The following is a 25701-nucleotide window of genomic DNA, read 5'->3' as shown; positions in this document are numbered from 1 at the left end:
AGGGAGGTAACAACACCCTCAACCCTTAGATTACTCCAACTAAAACTCCTAGACCGAATCTATTCTGCACGCCCACTGCTATACAGGATAGGAAAGGCGGACACTCCCTTCTGTCTCCGTAACTGTGGAGCCAAGGGTACTTTCTGGCACACACTCTGGGAGTGTCCGCGGGTCGCTTACTTCTGGGCCGAAGTTCTGCTCACCATGCCCCAGGTCACCAACGTGGTTGTTCCACTTGAGCCCAAATGCTGCCTACTCAACATCTGAGAACCCACGGACTTAAACCGCGCCGACCAGGCCTGGGTAACATTGGGGATAACACTAGCCAAACGAAACATAGCGCAGCGCTGGGGTTCGGATCAGTCCCCGGCGCCTCAGCAGTGGTGTCGAGATATGGAACATGCAATGGTAACGGAGAAGTCTGTCTACATACATAGAGGCTGCTCAAAGAAATGGACGTGAATCTGGGGCAAAGGGAACCACTATCGGGGCGACCTATGCGAACCTCCCCCACCTGAGCATCAATCGGACGATAGAGACTGACTTATCCACCACACTAAGGCAGGATCAGCCACACTATTACACCCGAGGGACATGGGGGGGGTTTGATGAAGTTGGACTTCTAGTTTATGATACTATGCCATATCTGTACTCACCTGGATTATCATTGATGTATGCCAATGCTTATCCATTATTATAGTGCCTACTGGATGTAATGTGCCAAATGTTTAATAACATTTTTTCCAAAAAAAAAGAAAAGGGTAGTGGAGAGATAGTGAAGGATTTGGAATATCTTTTTTATTTTTATTTAAAAAAATTTTTTTTAGGTCGTAGCAGTAGGAGGAGGCTTTTGGATGAGTAAAAAGGGGTTTTGTAGAGAAGAGTTTAGTAAAGTTTGTTTTGGGGGATCGGTATAGTAAAAGATGTCAGGTGATACAAGGAGGGGTAGAGTAGGAGAGTATTTTGGGGGTCATTGCAGTGATACGGGGTTTGGGATAAATGAGTGGATGTAGAGGATATATTGATAGATGTATAGGGTGAGGGATAGGGTAGTGCATTGGAAAGAGTAGTAGAAAAGTTTGAGATGAGTCAAAGTTGAGCTAGAAGATATATTGAGAGAAGTAAAGGCTGAGAAATAGGATAGTGCATTGGAAATGCTAAATTAGAAGAAAGTGATAAATATATAGATCCATAAGTACATTAAAAGTTATATAGATGCATAAAGGAGGTCAGTATATGTAGATTAAAGATATTGATAGAGGTACAGGATGAGAAATAGGGTAGCGCATTAGATATGCTTTTTCAGGAGAAAAGTAACACACACACAGATCCAAGTACATGGAAGGTTTATAGATGCACAATAGAAGCAAGTACATGTAGAACAAAGATGATTTTTTTTGTAACATAATTATTCTGCACGTTTATACAAAGATAGGTACATACCTATTGTGAAAATAAATGCTTATGTGCAGAGGGATATGCTGTAAAATTCTGTTTGCATATGGTGCTTATGTGGGGAAGAGCCAATTCTTGAGTAGTTTTCTGAAGATAAGGTGGTTGTCTGTGGACCTTATCTTGGGGGTAAAGAGTTCCATAGTTTGACTGCTTGAACAGAGAAGGATGTGCCACCCATGGTTTTTTAGGTCTCGCCTGAGCTAGCGCATGCACTAGCTCAAGCGAGACTTTTAGTAAGGGCTCCGGAAAATGCTTCCACTGTGGCCTACAGCTTGCGTGCATGTGTGCGGGCGCGCGCTTCCGTCATGGCTCGTTAAGTGCATCGCGCGCGGGCACGCTTCCAGCCCGCAATCGCGATCACTTTCACGGCCGCGTCACGCGTGCACACACACATCCCAGTGCTTGTTGTTTTAGGGAGCCGTCGAACTGCGGGTGTGCGATTCCTTTGATGTACTTGGGATCGTTATGATAACGTGGGTAACCCGGGGTGTGCCCTAGTCTCTTCGTGGATTCGTACACCTCTCCTCCATAGGTCCATGTACTCGTGACTGACACGGTAAGTGTGAGCATTCGGCTTGTCTTATCTGTGCTTTTGTGGATACTTTACTTATGAGACTACTTTTTATGTATAATAAAATACTTAAGCCTCTGGTGTTTTCACACACACACACTGTTGCACAGCACTCTGAAAGCCTCCTGGATGAAGTCCCCACTATCTAAATTATTAAAAATATAAACCTGTGTGTGTGCCTGGGGCAGCTGTCGGAAAACAGGCATATAAAATGTGTCGTTATGTAGGTGAAAGCATCCAATCCAGTTTTGTTGGCACTTGAGTGTGCATAACTTTGTTTACTTTTGTTGCGTTGTGTAGTATATGCCTTTTCATAAGACTTTGTTAGTTTGAGCAGACACAGTTTATACTCACGATTGATAAATTCAACAGGTACCTGAACCACTAGTAATTACCCCCCCCCCCCCTCCGGCTGCATTCCATTATCTTGTGCTAGTTTTTGCACCCCTCCCCCAGCTGGCCCACCACTTTTCCCTGATACCAGCTGCTTCTGCACACACTACCCTCCTTCCCACTTGTCTCTCATTTCCCGAAATGTTGTGCATGTGGGGCTGGATCTTTGTATTGTGGGTTGTCCTTGGAGTATTTGAAGTCCCGCCCTCTACCCGACACATGTTGCGCTCACTTGAATATTGTGCCCTACACACACACACACACACACCTCTTTTAGGCGCGTGTCATCCGAGAGTAAGACCCTTTTATTTGCTCCTAGCATTAAAAGGAAATCCTCTGTACTGAAGGCCTTAGTACATTTAAAACTGCATTCCAGGCCTCTAAAAACAAGCACTGGCATAGCCAATAGGTCTCGCCTTTGGGACCTTATAAGTTTTTAGCCATGCAACAGTTGATGTTATTGCACCAAGGATATTGTGCTGCATAACTAAATACTTCTAAGGTCCCAAAAGCGAGACCTATTGGCTATGCCAATGCTTGTTTCTTGGGATTTTGAGGCGAGATGCCCCTTTAGAGCGGAGGTTCCTTTGTTGAATGTGTTTGGTGATTTTATTCTGATGAAGAGTGGTCCCATTCTATGTATTGCTTTGTGGTTGATACAAAGTAGCTTGAACGTGGATCATCTGGCAACCGGTGACCAAAGCAGGGCTTTCAAGGCAGGGGAGATGTGGTCTCCCGGTTTGATATGCAAAAGTGGTCTGGCAGCAGAGATCGGAATCCGTTGTAGTCTTTTCATGGTTGTTAAAGGTGATCTGTGGTAGAGGGTATTGGCGTGATCGAGTTTGGACAGAATAAGGGAGATGGTAGCTTGGACCTTGTGTGGAAATCCCAAATGAGGGAAAATTCGGCGTTTTTATAGTGACAAAGCTTGATCGTGCTAGCTTGTCCAAAGAGCAAAGTTTAACCACCAACCTTCTTAAAGGACAACCAAAGTAATAAATAAAAAGGCAAAATGTGGGATATAACCCACAAAGTGTATACAACAAGCCTTGAAGAGAAAGTGCATGCACCGCTTCGGCTCAAACTAAACAAGCATTTACAATACAATAGGTCTCGCATTTACGCAAGTTTGAGCTATTGGTATTGTAAATGATAATGCCTTTTATTTATGTTTTAAAAACCAAAACATAAATAAAAGGCATTGTCATGTACAGAGCCAATAGCTCAAACTTGTGTAAATGCGAGACCTATTGCATTGCAAATGCTTGTTGAACAGTTACTTGAGGGGTCATATATAGGTTCATGCTAATAATCAAGTACCTTAACAAAACAAAAACAAAATAGTGTTCAGGTTACATACAAACACGTATCGATTTGCACGCGTGCACACACATACTCGGCCCTCTCATATATATACATGAATGTTTTTTTACAGACAGATCACTGCAGCTGGCACGGAGACTTGTGAGCTGCCAAACTGGAACCTGTAAAGCATAGCAGGTTACAGTTTCCCAAAGATGATGGGTTTCAGTAGCATAGGCCCAGCTTACCAGTCTTCTAGTGCTAGGCTGTTAACAAGCTCTTCCTATACAAAACTATTTGAACATATAGATTTGAAGGGCTTCAAGAATGTTGATTAATTTTCAAAAATCACATTTCGTTCCTTGGACTTTTTTAACAACAAAAACCTTTATCACCTGATGCTGGTCTTTCGAACACCGAACCCCTGCTTAATGAATACTCTTTCTAAGTAGGATGGGTTAGTAGAGATGGGTGTAAAACCTCGGACTCACCTTCCAAACCTTACTAATGCACACCACTGGACGCAGAAATAATTCATCAAAATGTTTCAGAAGTATTGCATGCCAGGGTAGGAATGGAAAACAATAGACCTGGGCACCAAAACAAAAGTGGCCCAATTAGTGAACAACACAGCTGAAAAAGAGGCCCACGTTTGCAAACCAGGGCAGTTTTAAACTTGCCATACTTCTAAAGTCACGCTTTATGGGCACGGGTCACTGCATGCATTTGCTAAATACAACACTTTTTTTGCAGTTTTATACAGTACTAACTCGACCCGAAGGTATTGGAGCAATTTACATGAGCACCAGTTACGTCACAGACCACACATTCATATTGTTTCGCACGGGGAAATTGAACGCTCTGCCCAGAATCACAGAATGTTGAGCATCCCTGCCGAGACTGGAACCTGGTTCCTCAGTTTCAAGGTCGCCCACCCAAGCCGTTAGACCACATCCGCTGCTTGTGGCAATATCAGTGAAAATGTGAAATCAACAGGAAAAAACCGGCCCATCTTGATATTAAACAGGCCCACAAACTGCTAAAAATCGTCCCACACACTGATCTGTAAGACCAGCCCATCGGCTACTGCCGGATTGCCCATGCCATTGCCACTCCGACCCTGCTGCATGCAACAGGATGATTTTCCGCTTTTGGTTTATGGGCCGTAATTTACATTTGGAAGAACGAGGCCGCGTATAATTGCACTCCAGCTGGAGGCTTTAAACCACTATACTTGCGAGTTGTGGTTTGTATGTCGGCTGCCAAAATAATGAGTATCTCAACCAATAGAATCCATAGCTACGTGAAGAAACCTCTCTAAAGGTTTTGCCAAGTGAAACAAGAAAAAAAAAACAGCACCTACGTTTCTCCGGTCAGCAGCAGGGGGCGCAGTAGCCACACAAGTCTTCAGATCGACCAACTGCACAATTTAACCAAGATGAATGAACACTTGGAGCTTTACATGGAGCTTGGCGGGCAGGAAACTCGTCACGAATGTGGCGCGCATCCTTTTCCCAATGCACTTGTAATATAATATGATAGAAGGGATATCCACTACGTTTGTGACCGAGTATCTCATCAACCAAACTCCAGATAAGGTGCCGCCCGAATTATTTGATTGCCCTTCAGCTCTTTCAGTCATTGCAGGGAGCGACAGATTGCCACGGACCCGCCGGTGGGAGGAACCCCTCCTGGCACTTGTGTCTGATGGTCTTTGCAGCGCGCCACGGATAATAAAAGGTTGAGGGCGTGGCAGCTAGTAGTTACGTCGAACGAGATCAATGCAACATGTCTTTATTTCACATTGCGCGTGCGTAGCGCGACACACCATTCGGAAATAGGCATTGCGCCTCCTCCCTCCCCCCCCCCCCCCCCCCCCCCCGTTTTTATATTTGTCAGACATGCGCCGCCCTATACCTCACCTGCCTCAAAACACAGGGAGATGATGTGGCCAAACAGTCCGAGCTGCCTTCTTTCGAACAAGGCTCCATGTCGGCTCAAAAGCCTTTGATTCTGGGCAAATCACTTTATCCCCGTTCCTACCAAAAAGGAGCGTTTCCTTGTGTGACGTAAGTAGTGCTCATGTAAAGCGCTACAATACAGTTGGGTTAAGTTCACGCTATACACAAGCGCACGCCATGAATTATTTGCTTGCCTTTTTCTGCCGTCCCACTTGGACGGCCTCGTCTGCCAAAAAGTTTCTTGTCTTTATGGGGCCATATGTTTGGCCCCATAAAGATAAGAAACCTTTTGCGACAAACGCAAAGCAAGCGAGTCCGACCAAATGGGACGGCTCGAAAAGCCAAGCAAATACGTCACCGACACCTCTTTTCCAATGGCTGGCCACCGTTTAGCATAAACGGTGACGCCAGCCAATGGAAAAGAGGGGCGGGGCTTAATGCCCCTTACAAAAAATACCTGTTAACACTAAATCTCGCCAGCGAGACTGCGCATGTCTGCGCAGTCTTGCGCCAGGCGAGACCTGAAAACGGGCTTTATGGCACACTGTCAAGGATGACATTTCTACCAGTCAAAGTCGACGTCTAAAAAGACTTGGCACTATTGTATTTCAAATTCCATTGGGTCCAGGTAGGTCTCATTCTCTTAAAGTTACTCACTGAAGCAACTGTATTGGCCCCCCTGTTATTTGATACACATTCAGCTCTATCGAAAAATAAAACAAATGGTATTTTTGTTTTGCTGTTCAATCATTCCGAGTGCTCATGGTAGAGCAGTGTAGACATTAGTCTCTCTCTGCCACCTACTGACACCTACACAGCACTCCAGCTGTATCGACAGCACCTCTACGAGCAGAGTTCATTTGATGAATTGAAATCTGCTCACCTTCATGCCACAGGCAGCCTCTCCAAACTTTATAGTCTTCATTGCCACAGGCCGCTTCTGCAGTACTCATGATCTTCACAATTACCTGCTTTGCAGTAATACTGGAGGAAGCTCTTCAGATGAGTATTCAGCCCTGCTTGTTTCAACAATAGCTGCAACCCAAATGCCTCCTCGCTGGCTTTCCCCTCCCGTGCCGCTATTGCTGCACCCGCTTTCATGATTGTTTATTTTTAATTAGTATGCACTTAATTTTCAACAATGGCGGCTGCGCAAATGCCTCCTTCCTGGCTTCTCCCTTCCACTTTGTCATTTCTGCGCTAGTTTTAATATATATATATTTTTAATTAGTATTAAGCATTGCTTACATAAGCATGGCAAGCTGCATTTAATTTTCAACAATGGCGGCCACGCAAATGCCTCCTCGCTGGCTTCCCCTTTCTGCGCGTCATTGTTGCTGTCCTTCCTGCACCGCTGTACATTATTTCAGCCAGACTTGCTGCAAAACTTCTCTCATGGCAGCCACTTCCACCCCCTTGTAGGGGACACTGTTTAATTGAGCACAAGCACCTTTAGCTCAAAAACTACAGCACTTCTCTTTAAGGTAAAATGGAGCTGGAGGTTGGTTACCAGAGGGTCTCAAGGTGGTTGCGGAGGTTCCTGGTGGTGCTAGCACCCACACTTCTCACATTTATGTAGCTGTTCTGGTGTGTTCATTTGTATCCTTAAAAGAAAGCATAGAGCACAGGTCTGTCCACGCAGGGTTAAGGTATACTTTGCATATATGGCACCTCGCACTGTGTATAACTTTAGACGGGTACACTGATGCCATCTCATAGGTGACACACGCACCAGTCATCTGATAAGGCAAACTGTTTGACAATAAATACGGAGATTAGAAAACAGCGTTTTTAAAATTTAACTCGTGTCACAGCGGGTTTCGGAACTAAATGTGCGACATTTTGCACCCATGTTCCAGGTCCGATATTTATTTGCAGCCTTCACACTTTATTTTGTCCCACTGTGCTTGTCCAAATTAACAAAGCAGTGCTTTGTTTTCGCCACATAAATAAAAACATTCTGATTTTGTCTACGCAACGGGCTGGAACAGTAACTTTGCCTCCAACAACTGCTTCTGTTAAAGAATAAGAAAATACGTTCAAGATAGCCTGTACAGATACGCGCACATTCATGAATGCCACTTAATTACACTCTCCTCGATACCACATAAATACACCACACATAAAACCGCTATGCCACATAGCATCAATCCATAAAAATACACTCCATACCATGCCAAATAATTCTCATCAGCATAATTTCACTCCATGCCACAGTCCACGCCACACAATTCAGCTCCATACATTTCCATTCCACACCACAATTCGACAACAAACCACATCATTTAAATCATCAACACAATTACACAACACATGCATCCAATCCACACCACAAAAGTCCACATCATACCACAAAATTCAACAGCACGCCACCTTATTAAACGCCACTACATACCACGCCACAACACAAAACCCCAATCCACATATTTACACTCCATGATAACCAATCCCACTCTACATAATTCCAGTACACTCAGTACAACATAATTACTATCCACATAATTCAACTGCACACTATACCACATACTTCCATTACACAAATCCACACCACACTATTCCATGCCACACAATTCCACAACTAACAATTTCAATCCAACCCACATAATTCAACTCGAACCACATACATAAACGTAATTAAAATACATTGTCATTTACAAGGCTGTTAGCTCTAACTTTCACAAATGAGAGACCTATTGCATTGCAAATACTTGCTAGCAAATGCAATTTAAAGCGGTATCTGGACATGGGAACTTCATTCATAAATCATTGTGAATTTTACTTAGAAGCAGAAAATGTAATAGTAATTAGTGCAGGTTCTACCGGAGCCATTAATTTCATCAGAATAGTATAAATGAATTTTTTATTGTGTTGAACATAATTTTAAAGTGACTCCAGGCATTTCTTGGCCCACTTAAGATGTTTGCCTTGTAGTAATTATGCTGTTATGTTTGTACCCATCTTGGTTAGCAATGTGATGGGGAAATTCTATATCCGAACAGTGACATTGGGCCTTCAAGTCTGATGTGTTTTCTCTGTTCTCAAACACATCAGAGTGCATTACAGATTTGATCATGTGGTGAGTAAGATTATAGAGAAGCGTTACTCAGCTCTCAAGGTATTTTACTATATGTGAATGATATTGCTCCTTCTCAATTACCATAGTCCACTATGGTCACAGGATTTATTTGTATTCGTGGAAGTATTTTTACTGTTGCCAAATAATTGCTGGAGGCTTTGCATTTGGTGGGTTGTGGAAGATGCTTTAAGTTTGACAGAATGATCATACAGAGAATGAGCCAAACCAGATTACAAGCTGCTTCTGCAAACTGGGGCACCACCTGGCCCCTGCAAAATGAGTATACCATCTTTGACTTCCTTTTTCGAGCCAAAAGTCTCACCTGAACTAGAAGCTCTGATATTTTTTGCATCATCCAAACAGAATTGACTTCAAAGTTAAGTGGTCCTCTGGTAGGAGGGCGCCTTAGTTAATTATTTTTTATTATTTATTAGGAGGTTTTTATTGGATATAAAAAATATGATACAAAGTGTACATTTCTCAATTGTATATAATAGGGGCACCCCCCCCCCCCCCCCACCGCCATATACAAAAACAACATAACAATACAATAATAAGAAAACAGAGCAGTCAATGACAGCACTCTTCTAATGGTCCTTTGCGTTGCATACATGCGTTCTACTTACCAAGATCTTACCACAGAAATGTAGTGAGGGCTGCAATTTAGATACATACATTGCTATGTTGGCATAAGCGCGTTAGATGTTAGAAAGCCATCTTGCCACTTTTGCTGCCTTTGCACACGACACTGCAGATACATGTTATTATTTGAAAACTGCTTGCTCGCCTTTTTTCGCATGAGAACTGTCTTGTTCACATCCCTAGACATGCGCTGCGACCTTGGACTGAACATTGTGTAAAGAAACAGTCTGGTTTCGCTAGACAATGCATGTTTTTGAGTTCAGGTTGATTGGCCCACTATTTAGCTATAACACGCACGCAGCTGCAAATACCTGAAAGTCGAGTGCTTTTAATATTGCAGACTGCATGCTTTACACGCATTCGGAAGAAGAGCTTTCCCCGGAGCAGAGTACACTTGATCCTGTGATGTGATTCCACTAAGCTGATCTTTACGGTATGGGGTTCCCCATTCAAGCCTAGAGACCTTCTACTAGTCTAATAATATTAGTTTACTAGCGAAAGGAAGGTGGCTGTATTCCACTGTCATTATATTATGATTACTCCTTTCATTTTCTATGGTATTGTAACTATGCTGATGGTTTTGATTTTAATCATTTGTCTGCTTATGTTAGCCAAAGTACTGCATCTTAGGACACGTAGTTTATCAAATAAACCTTTTAAACTTTACCGTGTCTATGATTACTCTTGTTGTGGACTGATATGAGAATAATTATGAACAGGTATTTCTGATTCCCACCATTCCTGAGAGTACTCTAAGTCGGTTGTTCTGGGTTGTCTATACATTGGGACCTCCAAGATAATACGGATAACGAATGGGACACTGATGCTGGTTGGATAGGAGTTCTGGGTTTTGAGGTGAGTTTTTGGTGCACCACAATTCACTGAGGTCTTGGTTTCCTGCGCATAGTTCTGTGCATGAGCAGAATCCCTGCAACACTTCTAGTTAGAGTATGTTTACACCAAGTTCGTAGTCAGGAGATATTCCCGCAAGGGAACCCATATGTCCTTAGGCCGAGAAGTCGCCGACAGTTCCTCTGCGTATAGGTCCAACTGTTCGCGGCAATAAACCATGTCTTTAAGCCACAGGTCAACTTTAGGGCTCCGCCTGCTGTCCCATGTGAATAGCACCCGCCGTTTGGCTACCAGCAGGGCTACTCTGTCAAATCTAACCACCACAGCTTTCAATTGAGGAACATATCCGAGCAGACACACAAGTGGCGTGCACTGAATTACCTGGCCAGTCATAGTGTTTATAAGAGCAGTGACTTTTCCCCAGTACTGAAATACCGAAGGACAGTTCCATGCCTAGTGGAGAAAGTCCGCTCCATCCCACCTGCATCTTTTGCAACAGGCCGTCTCCCTCAGCCCCATCCTATAACTTTTTGGGAGTATGGGACACCTGATGAATAAACTTTAGATGAATGATACGCAGGTTGCAATTTGAGGTCAGTCTACCCGTTAGCATACAGATCTATTGCCATTCTGCGTCCGTGATCAGGGGGGACACCTCCGTATTCCAGCGCTCTAGACTGTGGTCAGGCCCACTACACGTTTCCCCCCCCCGGAACTGTTTTATTCAGCTTAGTTACCAGCTTCTTCCGGTTTGGGGCTATTAGAATCAGTTGCAGCGCTTCTAGCGTCTCCGGTTCAGCAGGAAAACTAGCGTAGTGGTCTTTCATTGCACTCATGAGTCTAGAACAGGTGTACTGGAATAAAGGCGTGGGATTTTGTATGTAGTCTAAGTCGCTACCTGTGATGTACATGCCTCCTGGGTACAGATCACTGATGAGTGTGATGCCTGCCGCTCCAAGAGCCGTTATAGGGCCACGCTCGCGAGCTACTAATAGGGCAGCATGCCCTGCTATGGGTAATGCTGAGGCATAAAGTGGAAGTTTGTGTGTTTGTTTCCCAATTTCCTGCCACGCTGCAATAGTAACTTCTATTGTGTTTATCTCAGATTTAGGCGTATGTCTATTAGTGTGAGTGATGATGCTGCTCAAAGGTACAGGGTGCGCATCCCCTTCCTCCACAGCCAAATGCGGAATGAAAGCATGAGGCTTAAACCAATAGTATGCATATTGAGCCTGTCCACATAAATAAAACATAAAAATCCGGCACATTAAATCCCCCTTTTTCATATGACAAGGTTAAAGTATGCCAGCTGATCCTCGCTTGTTTGTTGCCCCCACGCTAGCTTAAGAAGCTGAGTTTGAACTGTTTTAAAAAAATGTTTTGTCAATGGAATAGGAATAATACAAAAGAGATATAAAAACTTCGGAAGAATGACCATCTTTATCAGTGCTATATGATCTGCCATGGACAACGGCAAGCCGAACCAGCGGTCAATTTGCTGCTCTAACACAGAGTATGCCCTGCCATAATTCTCTCCGACCACCACCGCAGGGTCCCGATGGATCCACACCCCTAAATACTTGACTGGTTCCTCAGACCACAGTAGTGGGAATTCAATCTGGGGCGAGGCTGTGGCTAGTGTCAGGGGAATAATAACGGATTTTTCCCAATTTATCTGGAGCCCTGAAAAAAGGCCAAATTTGACATATTCACGAATGACCTGATAAACATAGCGCTGCGGCTCGCGAACATATAGAACCATGTCATCCGCGTATAGTGAAATACCGACCGGTCTATTCTGAAAATTCAAAGCAGCAGCCCTGTGGGACTGTCTAATTTTACACGCCAATGGCTCCAGCACTATGGCGAAAGAAAGGGACGAAAGGGGACAACCCTGCCTGGTGCTGCGCTCTATGCAAAAAGGCTCAGATGTGAACCCACCCACCCTGACCCTCGCAGAAATGTCAGTGTATAGGATCTGTATCCCACGAATGAAAACGGAAGGAAGCCCCATTCTATTTAGGATATGTAACATGTATTTCCTTTCTATAGAATCAAAGGCTTTCGCAGCATCTAATAACACTTCGACGGCCGACAAATCAGGATTGGGCACATGGAACATAGCAAATATGGTGCGTAGATTAAGGGAAGTAGAGCGGCCTGGTATAAACCCAGCTTGGTCCGGGAGCACTAGAAGCGGCATCAGGGGCTACAGCTTGATGGCCATAATTTTTGCCAATATTTTGGCATCGAAGTTCATCAGTGATAATGGGCGATATGAGTCGCACCGCGAAGGACATTTGTCTTTCTTCATCAATGTTATAATTAAGGCTTGTCTCATCGAGGTAGTTTACCGGAGTCGTGAGCCTCCGCTTATACGTCTAGCAAGTGTGGGATAAGGAGATCCGCATACGCTTTATAAAACTCCACTGTTAGGGCATCCGGCCCAGGAGCCTTATTATTGGGCATTAAAAAAATGGCCTCCCTGACATCACTCTCTTCAATAGGTAAACTTAATATTTCCTGTGGTCATCGGAAAGCCACGCATAGGCCGTGTCCTCCAAATAAGCCTTCATGGCATCGTCCCTCATGCCCCCCCGGGAGGTATACAGAGAGGCGTAAAAACTACGAAATTGCTCTACTATGGCACTGTGTGAACAGTAATCTACCCCAGCATCATCTGTTATATGGTCAATCTGGGAGTTGTCGGGTCTTTCAGCACTCTGCCCGGCCTACCCCCTTCGCCATAAGCCCTAGCCACATGCCTCTTGGACAAATATTTCATTTCCGTGTCCGCCAAAGAGTTGTATTCCCCCAGGTGTTCATGTATTTGAGCCAAAACCTCATGGGATGGTGCAGTATTGTACTGAGATTCCAGGACCCCTAGTTGCTGTTCGATCTTATTCAATTGACCCCTGATATCTTTGAGGATTCCCGCTGAGGTACTTATACATACCCCTCGGATCGTCGCCTTGAAGGCATCCCATAGGAGAGCCTGGCTATCGACACAACCTTCGTTTTGCTCAAAATACTGTGCAATGGCAGCCCTAATAGTCTCGGCATATAGCGGGTCCGCGCCTTGTGAGAAAGTGGCTCTGTAAATACTGTTCCCAAATAGGTACAGAGTTCACAGTCCTCAAGGGTTTGACAGAGGCTAAAGTTAGATATAACCTTACTCTCTAAAGTGGTAGCTTGGTCGAGCAGTAAGGCAGTATCAGAGGACAGTGTAAAGCATTTGTTGTACACACTCAGTCAGCAAATGGTCTCACACACTCAATAACTGAACTCTAGTTCAATGGTTTATATAAAAAAAATATATGCTTGTTTTATTTTAGAACCAACAATTGGAGTTAAAATATACTTTCTCAGAATGAGATGCTTTATATAAATACTTTTGCAAGATGTAATTGACTTTTGTAAACAGTTACAAGTGGTTGCAATAGGCAACACTATTTTATAACAATAATACATTGAGTTCAATGGAAGTTTCATGTTATTTGCCACAGATTACTTTTAGGATTACTTTTCGAATTCCAGGACTGGATCCTAGATTCAGTCCTGGGTCAGTACTCCGAATCAAGTGATGAAAGTAGACTTAATTACTGTAATGATTTTTAAACAATATTTAGCTATTTTAAAAGTTGAAATATTTAAAAGAAAACAGTCAATGATTCCCTATGGAAGAAAATTCAGGTTACAGGTACAGTATGTTCTCGTTACTTTTGTAATCCAGTACTGGGTGCCTAGACTCAGTACTGGGACCTTTATCCAAAACAGGTGAGTAATTACGTTTTCAGATATTATACGATTTTTGAAGAATATTTAAAGATTGCAGAAATCGACACTTAGAAGAAATTTCACAGAAAAACAGTCAATGGTTTCCTATGGAAGAAAATTGAGTTAAGGGTAAGTACAGTTGTAAGTATTTTTCAGAGCCAGTGCTGGGCACCAAGATCCAGCACTGGGAGCTCACCTAAGAGCAGGTGAGTAATTTCGTTTCCGTTACTCGGCTGATTTTTGGTGAATTTAAGATTTGAAAACTCCACACTTCGAAGAAATTTCAGGAAAAGCCAGTCAATGTTACCCTATGAGGAAAATAGAGTTTGCGGTTTAAGGGTAAGTACTCGACTGGCAGAGGTGAGGTTCTGGGCATAGACTCAGGGGTCTCCCAGGGTCAGGCAGGTACAGTTGGTTCACCCTCAGCGGCTCTAGGGCGGCCGGGTGCAGAGAGAGTTAGGCCCAATGTTATCCTATGAGGGATAGGGGGGCCTTGGTTGGTGGCTGCTGACGGGCAAGCCACGCGGCTGTGGGAGCTGGGCTCCTGGTCACTTACTCAGGGCAAGTGGGGGAAGTAGGTAGGTGTAGAGTTTTCACTGCCAGGGCCACTCGGGCGGCTGGGTGCAGAGTGCTTTTGAGCCTTCGGGCGCTCAATTGATTTCAATGGGAAATCTCCGGTTTAGAAAAAGACTGCAAGCTCGGGGACGAGGACTCTTCAGGTGCCATCACCACTTCGAGAGGTAAGTTGGGTAGTTGGAGAATAGGTAGGTACCCCGAAATTGGGCACAGGGGGCCGTGGGGCGCCGCATGCAGGGGTGCCTTTTGGTGTCGGGGAAATCTTACCCTCTGTTGATCGCGGTTGGGGGGGGGCACCTTGTTCTGAGGCTGCAGGCTTCTTCAGGAGTGTCGAGGGAGGTCCTTGGGTGCCGGACTCTGGGTCACAGTCGCCGTGGGGTCGTCCTCAGGGTCTTTATTCACTCCGGCACTGGCCAGGCTTGGCTGGTGCAGAGTGTGCTGGGTTCGCGGTTCCGGGCTGCTGCCAGGGATTAGAGATAGGTTTTGAGTAGAGCCTCTACTCATGGGAGTCCCAGGGGCTTAGAGCCAAGAGGTAGCCAGGTCCTCTGGGGTTTGTGAGGTTGCTGGCCACAAGAGATGCCGGGTTGGAGCAGGTTCGAGGGTCGACAGGCCGGTAGGGCTGGGGCCAAAGCGGTTGGTGTCTTCCTCGTTTTAGCAGCTGCAGGGCAGGTCTTCTTTCTTCTTGCTCTTCTTTGTAGTTTGGAATCTGGGGAAGGAAGGTTCAGGGTGCCCCTAAATACTAGATTGAGGGGCGTTAAAGGTAGGTGAAGGGCAGGGGCCAATGGGTCCCTGTCCTGGGGTGGGTACACCCCCTATCCTGCCTCTCTCCTGTGGGAGGGGGGCAGGAGCCTAGTCCTGATTGGGCAGGGCTTCCCATCTTCAAGATGGCGAGAGCCCGGAGATGTGCTTCACCTCGCCTCCCCCACCTGAGGGTTGGGGGTTGGCAGGCTGGCAGGCTGGCACATCCCCTGTCCTTATTTGGGGTTTCCGGCCAAGCTTCCCGCCAGAGTGGGGGGTTGCAGTGGCCTGGGGAAGCTCACAGAGGAGGCATGCCTTTGAAGCTTCCCCCTGCCCATCCTGGGGGAGGAGATTTAGCACCTCGCCCAGGATGTGCATTGTTGCAGACCCAGGAGAGCAGGGGCTCTCCTACCCAGGGGTCCAGCAACGTGTCTGCTGTGTGGCAGCCTAGGGAGCCTCAGAACAGACGTGGATTGTAGGTTTAGGTTTCAGGGGGCCTCTCTAAGATGCCCACTGTGGTGTTTTGTACATTAAATCACACACTGGCATCAGTGTGGATTTAATGTGCTGAGCAGTTTGATACCAACCTTCTCAGTCTTCAGTACTGCCATTATGGTGCTGTGGAGTTCGTGTTTGACAAGCTCCCAGCACCATATACTCTTAGCTGGCAGCACTGCACTTACAGGACCCAGGAATGGACCTGGGTACTGTAGTGGCACAGGGCTCCTGCCTTTGTGCCCACACCACTGGCATAGGGCACCCAGCTAGAGGGGTGGCTCATGTATGCCAGGGCAGTGTAGGTTGTGGGCATGGCACACAGGGATGTGTGCCATGTCGACTCTCTGTTTTGTCTTGTATCCAGACACTCGGCCTGCAAGAGCAGTGTGTGCGTGTTAGGGTACAGGGCCTCTAAGGGTGGCACAATGAGTGCTGCAGCCCTTAGAGGCTTTCCCTGGTCACAAGGCCCTGGGTACCCAGGGTACCATTTACCAGGGGCTGACCTGTGGCAAGGGTTTGCCAATTTGGGTTTTGGCTGTTAGGCAGTTTTTTAGGAAAGGAACACAGGCTCTGGGCATGGGCACCTGATTAGCAGGAGCCCAGGGCACAACAAGGAAAAGTGCATCAGCTATTAGGCAAAAGGGAGGGGGGGGGGGGGTTACTGCAACAGAAACCCACTTTCTTACACGCCTTAGTTAATTTTGCTTAAGGATTCATTATATTCAATTTTCAGCCCCACCTTCTGTTGCTGAGCCAGCCAACATGGTGGACAGCTGAGCAGGTCCTGGTGGTATAAGATTTACATTTGTGTGTGAAGGCTGAAAGCCAAATGCATCAAGTTAGAAGTGTTTGTATGCTCCTTACAGTAAACCAGAGTCTATTCAATAAGCCTTGATATGAACCTATCCCAGTAAGAATTATCTTGTTTTTCCTCCCCAGGTTATTTGCGAAAGAAGCAAAGATAAATCTGCAGAATTAAAGGCTCGGATTCGAGAATATTTGCAGGGTGGGTATTTGCTACTTTTTATAATTTGCAGCATGTTCACTTGTTCATTTACATACGGTAGTACAGTCTTTGAATGCAAGTCAAAGGTGAAATATTGTTTAAACTCTGCTTTGCGTTTCTCGGTCTGTGTGTTTTTAGTACAACAGTTATCTTTTTGGAGCGAGGAAGGGGGGGGGGGTTCACTGTACATAGGAAACAGATCTTAAGACATTACTGGATTTCTGAATCTGAGGCTATATAACCAAGGGCTAGTAAAGAGCTCCACGATCAAAATTAAGTGAATGACTTCTTTTTTCTTAATTTTGAGTTTATTGAAAAACAAGAGAGAAGGAACAGCATATATGTTTAAGCTTAGAGAGTCACAATTAATATAAGAAACATTAAAGAATTTGAAAAAATCAATGTTAAAACAATCATGCTGTATGTAGGAATGTATTAAAACCAAAAGGGGCAGAAAGAGGAGGGTAAAAAAGGGGGTAAACATAATCTGACTCTACAGAAATCATTTAGAGAAAGAAGAACAAGGTATACAATTAAAACTCTGTAAGCATAATAATACCTAGGGATTAAAAGAAATCAAAATATAAACTTATTCTAGTACATAAGCATGAATAACTATCTTAATTTTTTAAGAAAAAGACAACATGGTGAATTTATGGCGGTTTCCGGACATCATCTGAAGCATTTACAACATTAGAGGCGGATCAGGATAAATATGTAGTAAGAGGGAGCCATAACACATCTCTCTTGCAAAAGAAATAGGGTGACGTAATTGGTATCAAGCCTGTGATTAAAGAATACGGTGTTCCACCGGGCTCTGAAAGTAACTTTTGTCTGCTTGTTTCCAATTTGAAGTTATTAGATGTAAAGCTACAGCCAATAACAATTCTAACAACGTAAAATTAAATGGTAATTGAGGCCAATAAGAAGACAGGGAACCTAAGAAAATATTGGATAAAGAAAAGGAAATATTGACTTCTTTTTAATCTGGGACCAAACTAGTTGCCAGAAATTAACGTTACTGGGACATTCAAATAACATATGTTGTAAATCAGCATTAGAACTAGAACAGGACAAACAGGTAGGTGAAGTAGTATGTGAAAAGGAAGCTAATTTTGCAGGGGAAAGAAATAGTCATTGATAAACGAAATAAAGGATTTGAGTAGTATTAGCAGCTCTTGAGGTTTTGTGAATTTTGAGCCACAATTTATCCCATAAGGAGGTTGGCCAGCATTGTTGTAGATCCCTTTCCCATGCCAATTCTGTTTTTGACTTGAGTCTCTCTAAGGGTGTTAATAGACATTTATAAATAGAAGCGGAAGGGGATGTGTCCAATATGGGAAAAAGAGAGGAGCATGTTATAGGAAGAGCGGGGTTAATTGGTAATGTAAGAAGGTAATGATTAAGAGAAGTAAGTAGAGAATTATATTGCTTGCGAAAAGAATTGGCTAATGAAAATTTTGTTCATAGATCAGAGAAGGATAGGGGAAGATTATTATTCAAAAGTTGGGAAATCCAGAGCAAACCCTTGGATCTCCAGGTTTTCCAATAAATGGTACTATTCTTGATGCGTAATAATGTATTGTGCCAAATAGGTTGTTGAGACAGAGAAGAAATAGAAGGATAAGAAAAAGGTAGAAAAGGGGTTAAAATCTTACAAGAGTGAGAAATAATGGGAGAGCGTATAAAGGAAATATTGTTGGTGAAAGCAAGTAACGAATAGTTTCTTACCTGTCGGTGTAGTTTTGCAGCTTGAAGATCTTTCTGGATTCACTATGCTGTGCATTATTCCGCGATCTTTTGGTTGGGTCCGGATTCGTAGTCTTCTTTTTTTTTTTTTTTTTTTTTTTTTGTAGCCCAGGTGGGCGGCGACGACGCACCATTTGGTGCACCTCCCGTGACGTCGTCGTGCTTCCTGCGGAAGTCCCACCTTTGGGGCGCCATCTTCGGGTTCTTTTTTCCCCTTTTTTTTTTTTTTTTTCTTTTTTTTTAACCCTAGGCGATTGATTAATCCTTCCTGTCCATTTTTCTGTAAGTTTTCATTCCTTCTGATCTTTTCCATTTTACCCCCTCTTCCTCCAGCCTCATCTTCCTGGCGGAGGTGGGTGGGTTCGCTAGTGAATCCAGAAAGATCTTCAAGCTGCAAACTACACCGACAGGTAAGAAACTATTCGTTTTGCAGCGTGAATCTTTCTGGATTCACTATGCTGTGCATGGACTTTGTAGCGGTTTTCCTAATTTTGTGGCGGCTGGGTGGTAGATGAGCGTTGGTCGTTGAAAATGTGTTGAAGCACCTTCTGTCCAACCTGTGCTTCCTTGTTCATCTGAATGTCCACGCAGTATTGTTTTCTGAACGTGTGCACAGATGCCCAAGTTGCCGCCAGACATATGTCCTGGATGGGCGTGTTCGCCAGGAAGGCAACGGTGGCCCCCTTCTTCCTTGTGGAGTGAGCCTGAGGCCCCTCCGCTAGCTCCTGTCCAGCCTGTTTGTGGCAGAATTGAATAGTGAGGGCAATCCATCTAGCGATGGTGCTCTTAGTCACTGGCCTACCCATGAAGCTAGTAGCAAAGGACACAAACAGCTGTTTCGACTTCCTGAGTTCCTTGGTTCTTTCAATGTAGTTCATCACCGCTCTTCTAGCGTCGAGGGTGTGCAGAGCCTTTTCTGCGTTTGAAGTCGGGTTTTGGAAGAAACTTGGTATCTGAATGCTCTGATTCATGTGGAACGCCGACACCACCTTGGGCATGAAGTGTGGGTCTGTCCTCAGGACTACCCTGTCCTTGTGGATCTGAATGTAGGGTTCCTGAAGTGTTAGTGCTTGAAGCTCGCTCACCCTGCGGAGTGAGGTTATGGCCACTAGAAAGGCCGTCTTCATCGTCAACATTTGTAGTGTGGCCTTGTGAATGGGTTCAAACGGTGCCTTCATGAGCTCTGTCAGAACCACGTTCAGATTCCATGCCGGCGGCGGCAACCTTTTCGGAGGGGCCATTCTTTTGGCTCCTTCCATGAATCTCTTCACCACCTGCGAAGTGAAGAAACTTCCACCCTTTTCACCTCTGGTGTAGGCAACGATCGCCGCTAGGTGTACCCTCAGGGAGCTCGAGCAGAGGTTACTCTTTAGAAGGTGTGTGAGGTACCTCAGCACTGTTGAGTCTCTTGTCATTCTGTTTTGGAGGCCCTTCTTCCTGCACCACACAGTAAATCTCTGCCATTTTGCGCTGTAGCATTTTCGTGTAGTTGATTTCCTTGCCTCTCGTAGCACTCTCATTGTGCTAGGAGGCAATCTAAGGTGCGCGAACTCTAGGTCTTCAGGAGCCACGCCGCCAGGTTGAGGGTCTCTGGCTCCGGATGCAGGACCTCTCTGTTTTGCATGGAGAGCAGGTCCCTTCTCCTCTCGAACCTGTATGGATTGCCTTGTGCCATTTCTAGGATTTGTGAGAACCATGTCTGCCTTGCCCACTGCGGAGCCACTAGGATCAGAGTCATGTTGCTGGTTCTGCACTTGTCGAGCACTCTGTGCAACAGGGGTATCGGTGGAAAGGCGTAGGCAAATGTCCTCGACCAGCTTATCCATAGGGCATTTCCCTGGGATTGCTGATCTGGTTGCCTGGACGCAAAGCTTTGGCATTTTGCATTCTGGCGTGTTGCAAATAGGTCTATTGTGGGAGTTCCCCATCTCCGGAACAGCTTCTCCGCTTCCTGGCCATTGAGCTCCCACTCGTGCGATGCCGAGGTCTGCCTGCTTAGCCAGTCTGCCTCCACATTGTCCTTCCCCGGTAGGTGAATTGCCAGTAGATCTATTCTGAGAGGTATGGCCCATCTCCAAATCTCCTGTGCCAGAGAGGAGAGAGGGAACGACTGTGCCACCCCCTGTTTGTTGATGTAGAACATTGCCGTGGTGTTGTCTGTTTGAACCAACACCCTCTGGTTGTACAGGTGCCTCTGGAATGCCTTCAGGGCTAGCAGGATTGTTTTCAACTCGAGGTAATTGATATGGCGAACCGCATCTGCTGGAGCCCACAGACCCCTCACTCTGAGGTTGTCCATGTGCGCTCCCCATCCCTTTTGCGATGCGCCCGTGGTAATGGTCATTGTTGGGTTTGGTGGTGTCAGGCTTCTCCCTGCTGTCATGTTGTCTCTGTTCCACCAAGTTATCTCCTCCTGCACTGCGTGCGTAACAACCACTAGATCCTCCCAACTTCCGTTTGCTTGTGACCATTGCCGTTGTAGCCATTCCTGGAATGGTCTCATGTGCAGGCGTACATTCGGCACCAGCTGGATACACGACGCCATCATCCCCATCATCTTGCTCACTGACCTCACTGTCAGAGCTCGCCCCTTCTGGTAGAGCTGCGTCTCCTTCAGTAGGGCATCTGTCCTCCTGTCGCTGGGCACCACTGTGCTGTTCAGGGAGTTGATTTTCGCCCCCAGGAAAATCTTCACCTGCTCCGGTTCCAGCGATGACTTCCCCCAGTGAATTGAGAACCCCAGATTCGTGAGATTGTCTGTTACGCGTTTGGCGTGCCTGTCGCACTCCTCCCGTGAGTTTGCCTTGACCAGCCAGTCGTCTAAGTAGGGGTAGACGTGGATCCCCTGCCTTCGTAGGTGGGCCGCGACCGCCGACAGGCATTTTGTAAAAACCCTTGGCGCCGATTTTAATCCGAAGGCCAGGGTTGTGAACTGGTAGTGTTCCTGGTCGATGTTGAACCTTAGAAGGCCCTTGTATCTTCTGTTTATTGGGATGTGCAGGTAGGCATCCTTAAGGTCCACGGTGACCATGAAGTCCCCGTCTCTTATTTGGGGGAGTACCTCCTGCAGCGAAGTCATTTTGAACCTTTGCGTTCTGATGAACTTGTTTAGGTACCGCAGGTCCAGGATGGGTCTGAGGTTTCCGTCTACTTTCGGGACCACGAAGTAGTTTGAGTAGACCCCTTTGTTGTGTTCTCTGAACGGCACTGCCTCTATGGCTCTCTTTTCTAGAAGTTTCCGTGTTTGTTCTCTGAGTACGGCCAGTTCTTGAGCCGATCTCTGCCTTCCCTTTGGTTTCCTGTTTGGAGGTTTTTTCTCCAAATCTATCCGTACTGCATGACGTTCAGTATCCACTTGTCTGTGGTTATACGCCGCCACTCCTGAAGGTAGAACCTCAGTCTTCCGCCTACTGGTGTTGTATGCTCGTAGGCTTTTGAATCTTCTCTCCCCCCTGATGTTACTGTTTTGCGCCTCACCCTTGGGGGCATGTCGAGGGTAGGCGTCCTCTTGCGTGCTGAGTCACTTTGATAAGGGCTGGTCACCCCCTCTCCTCCTCTGGCCACGTCCGTTCCCTCTCCCGCGAAAGGACTGGCCCGAGGTTGGTACTGCCAGTTTTGCTTCTGTTGACCTTGTTGTCCGTGACTTTCACCCTGCTGACCCTGCTGGAACGTCTGGTGCGACGCCCCCTGCTGGCTTCCTCCCTTACCGTAGGGTCTCCTCGAGGGATTGCCTCGCCTCATTCCCCTCAGCTGTAGGGCCCCCATGGACCTTGCCGTCTCGTTTTCTTTTTTCAGCTGGGTGAGTTACTCGTCTACTGTTGCTCCGAACGGTGTCTCTCCGTTGAAGGGGGTGCTAAGGATGTTGTTCTGCACCTCCGGTTTGAATCCTGAGATTCTTAGCCATGCATGCCTTCTCTCGGTGACCCCTATGGCCATTAGTCTTGCTGAAGTCTCTGCCCCGTCCAACGCCGTCTTTATACAAGAGTTGGCGGTGTTTTTGCCTTCGTCTACCAGGTGCGAGGCTCTCTGGCGGTATTCTTCGGGGAGGTGCTTTACTAGCTCCCCCATCTCGTCCCAGTGCTGGTACTGGTGCCTATTGAGAAGTGCATTGGAATTCGCCATGCGCCAGTGCATTGCGGCGATCCTTTCGACTTTTCTTCCTGTGAGGTCTATCCTCCTGCTTTCTTTATCAGGTGGTGGGCCCGAAGTTGCTGGTACGTTGGCCCTTCTCCTGGCCGTGGAAGCTATGATGGAGTCGGCGGTGACGCTACCTTTGATGTAAGGGGGGTCCAGGGAAGAGTGCTTATACTTCTTCTCAGTTCTGGGCGTGATCGAACGGCAGGTCGCCGGTTCTTTGAAGGCTTCTCTCCCCTGATTCATCACGCTTTGTAGCATGGGGAGGAATTGGCTCCTCGTCTGGATGGGGAGCAGAGTCTCGAGGAGGAAATCGGCTTTCGGCTTCTCTTCGTCGAGTTTGACGCCGAAGGCTGTCGCTGCGCTCCTGACCACCATATTGTATACCCCGATGTCGTCTGGTGGCGAAGGCCTCGAAGGGTACGTGTCCACGGGCTCCTCCGGGTTTTCGGTGTCGAGATCCTGCCATTCGATGTCGTGGCTGGTAGATGGCGCCGAGCCGTAGAACGACTGCTGGTCTTCTTCCTCGGCCTCGCCGTCATAATAGGTCTCGTCCTCTTCTTCGAGATCTCTCGTCAGCCCCTCGGTGTCGAATTCGTCCTCGACCTCGACGACGTCCGTCGGTGGAGCCGTTGGAATCTTGAATTCATTCATCTTGGCGTCGAACTCCTTCGACCTTTGAAGGATGTTCTCCATTTCGGTCTCGAGCCGCCTCTTCTTTTTCTCCATCTCGGAGATGCTTTCGGCGTCGACCGCGGGTCTTTTCGACGGAACTTGCGTCAACGTCGACCGTTCTTTCTGCGTCAATCGTCCCGTTTCCTGGGTTGTCTTCGACGACCCCTGCCTTTCGGCGTCTTTCGGCACCAGGGAGTCCTTTTCGAAGGATCCGCTCGGCCTCTTGTCCATGCTTCCCCCTTTGGTCGTCGAAGTTTTCGGCGCCGGGGCTCCCTTCGTGGACTTTGACTCTGATTTTCTCGAGTCGCCCTTGTGTTTTCGAGGTATTTTCTGTTCTGTGCTCGACGATTCTCTTACCTCGTCTTCTTTTTTCTTGTCAGTCTCTACGACCGTGAAGTTTTTGGCTGCCTCGGCGACGTTGTCCTCATCGTCCGTGGAGAGGCCCAGATCGTAGAGCGACGGGGCCTTACCCTTGCCATCCATGCTGGCGTTGGCTCTTCTCTGCCGATCTCTCACCCAGAGCGCCTTCGGCGCGAAGGCTGAGCAGGCGTTGCAGTCCTTACTCTGGTGTTCGACCGGTAGGCAGAGGTTGCAGACCGGATGCTGGTCCTTCTGCGCGAACTTGTGGTGGCAGTTTGGGCAGAACTTGAATGGCGTCTTGTCCATCGCGCTCAGGGCCTCTGAGTGCGCATTCTCCAAGGTCGTCGAAGAAAAAGGCGAAAAACCTCCTTTCTTCGCGCTCCTGATAATCTCTTCCTTTCCTGTGATATCTTCGTAGTATTTATCGACGAAACTCGCTTTTCTTTCTTCTTCCTTCGATTGTAATTCTGGAGCTTCCCGATGACGATCCAGACCCAACGGGGGAAAAAAGAATCTGAAGATGGCGCCCCAAAGGTGGGACTTCCGCAGGAAGCACGACGACGTCACGGGAGGTGCACCAAATGGTGCGTCGTCGCCGCCCACCTGGGCTACAAAAAAAAGACTACAAATCCGGACCCAACCACAAGATCGCGGAATAATGCACTGCATAGTGAATCCAGAAAGATTCACGCTGCAAAATTCCTGAAAGGCAAAAGGAGAAAGTATACATTTCTCTATAGAAATCCACACTGGGATGAGTGGAAAGTTCTGAAGAAAGCCAACGTCAAGTCTGTTTTAGAGAAAAAGCTGCGTGATAAGGTTTGAAGCCTGTAAATCGAAGGCCTCCATTAATTTGTCCCTTTTTTTTTTTTTTAAAGTACATGGCTATAAGAGGAGATTGGTTCTTCCATAGAAATTTAGTTAAAAGTGAATCCATTTTTGTGAAATAATGTTGGGGAATATGTACAGAAGTCATAGAGTATATAAAATCAATGGGGTAAGTATAATCTTAATCGAATCCAGTCGACCCCACCAAGATAGAAAAAGAGGATGCCAACAAGTATCATTTAGCAATTTTACAATATGATCAAAGTTTAATTTTAAAGTGTCGGGGATAGAGGAGGAAAACCATTGTAGAACTAGACCTCACCAGGGCCTACCGGTGCTAGGGGTTCGCCCTTCTTTGCGCACTAGTCCTCAGACCAAAAAAAAGAGATTGGCACGGACGCTGTAATATCAAAAAGAAGTATTTATTAACCTCACACTCGGGCCACTGTAGGAGGCAGTCTAAGGAGTACAGAGAACAGGGGCATTATATATGCATTTGTTGCATAGTCAGCATGAGACCAAGGGGAGGTACTGGCACATACAAGAATAGTTGTTGACTAATATGGGTATACAAAAATTGCTTGCTCAACAAAGTGGGAGGGGAGACAATATTGCTGACATCAGTAAGAATAGCCTGACAGTTACATAGTAGGATATGGGTATTGATAGCTACAGGTCTTTCTGAGCATGTGCAAGACTCAGTGCTGAAAGAGTTAATTATATCTCATGACACAAGCAGATTACAAGGGCAGTCAACAGTGAACAGGGAGAAAGCACATGGGGAGCACATGGCTAACTAATGGCTAACTAAAATGGCTGCCACAAAACAAAATGGCTTCAGCGGATGCTAACCGCTATTGCAGCTAGTTTCCACCGATAGCCGTTTTAGCATCAGCTGAAGACATCCGCTATGATCTAGAAGGAATATAGGAAATATTTTGCACATTTATTCTCATAAATTCATATTTTGGTCCATTGCTAGGTGGGCATTGACATTCCTAAACATTTCATTAAGCGGGTATATATGGTATAGACAGGAGAAAATAATGGCTATTCTTACAAACAGAACTATCAATATTTTCAAACCCCAAGCAGAAAGCAAATCCCA

At 46.1% G+C, this 25701-nt stretch overlaps 1 protein-coding gene and 1 pseudogene across 1 annotated transcript in view; one reads left to right on the top strand and one right to left on the bottom strand.

Annotated features, from left to right (window-relative positions):
- Window positions 1-25701, top strand: part of ANKLE2 (ankyrin repeat and LEM domain containing 2) — a 115210-nt gene that overhangs the window by 45471 nt on the left and 44038 nt on the right. Inside the window, exon 7 of the mRNA XM_085633366.1 lies at window positions 16781-16847. Coding sequence (XP_085489492.1) covers window positions 16781-16847 — 67 coding nt within the window. The remainder of the gene's footprint in view (window positions 1-16780; window positions 16848-25701) is intronic.
- On the bottom strand, window positions 6421-6536 carry LOC146783242 (small nucleolar RNA SNORA17; annotated as a pseudogene).

Source organism: Triturus cristatus, chromosome 11 (assembly GCF_964204655.1).
Source record: "Triturus cristatus chromosome 11, aTriCri1.1, whole genome shotgun sequence".
Lineage (NCBI taxonomy): Eukaryota > Metazoa > Chordata > Amphibia > Caudata > Salamandridae > Triturus > Triturus cristatus.
This window is presented reverse-complemented; position numbering and strand designations above follow the sequence as displayed.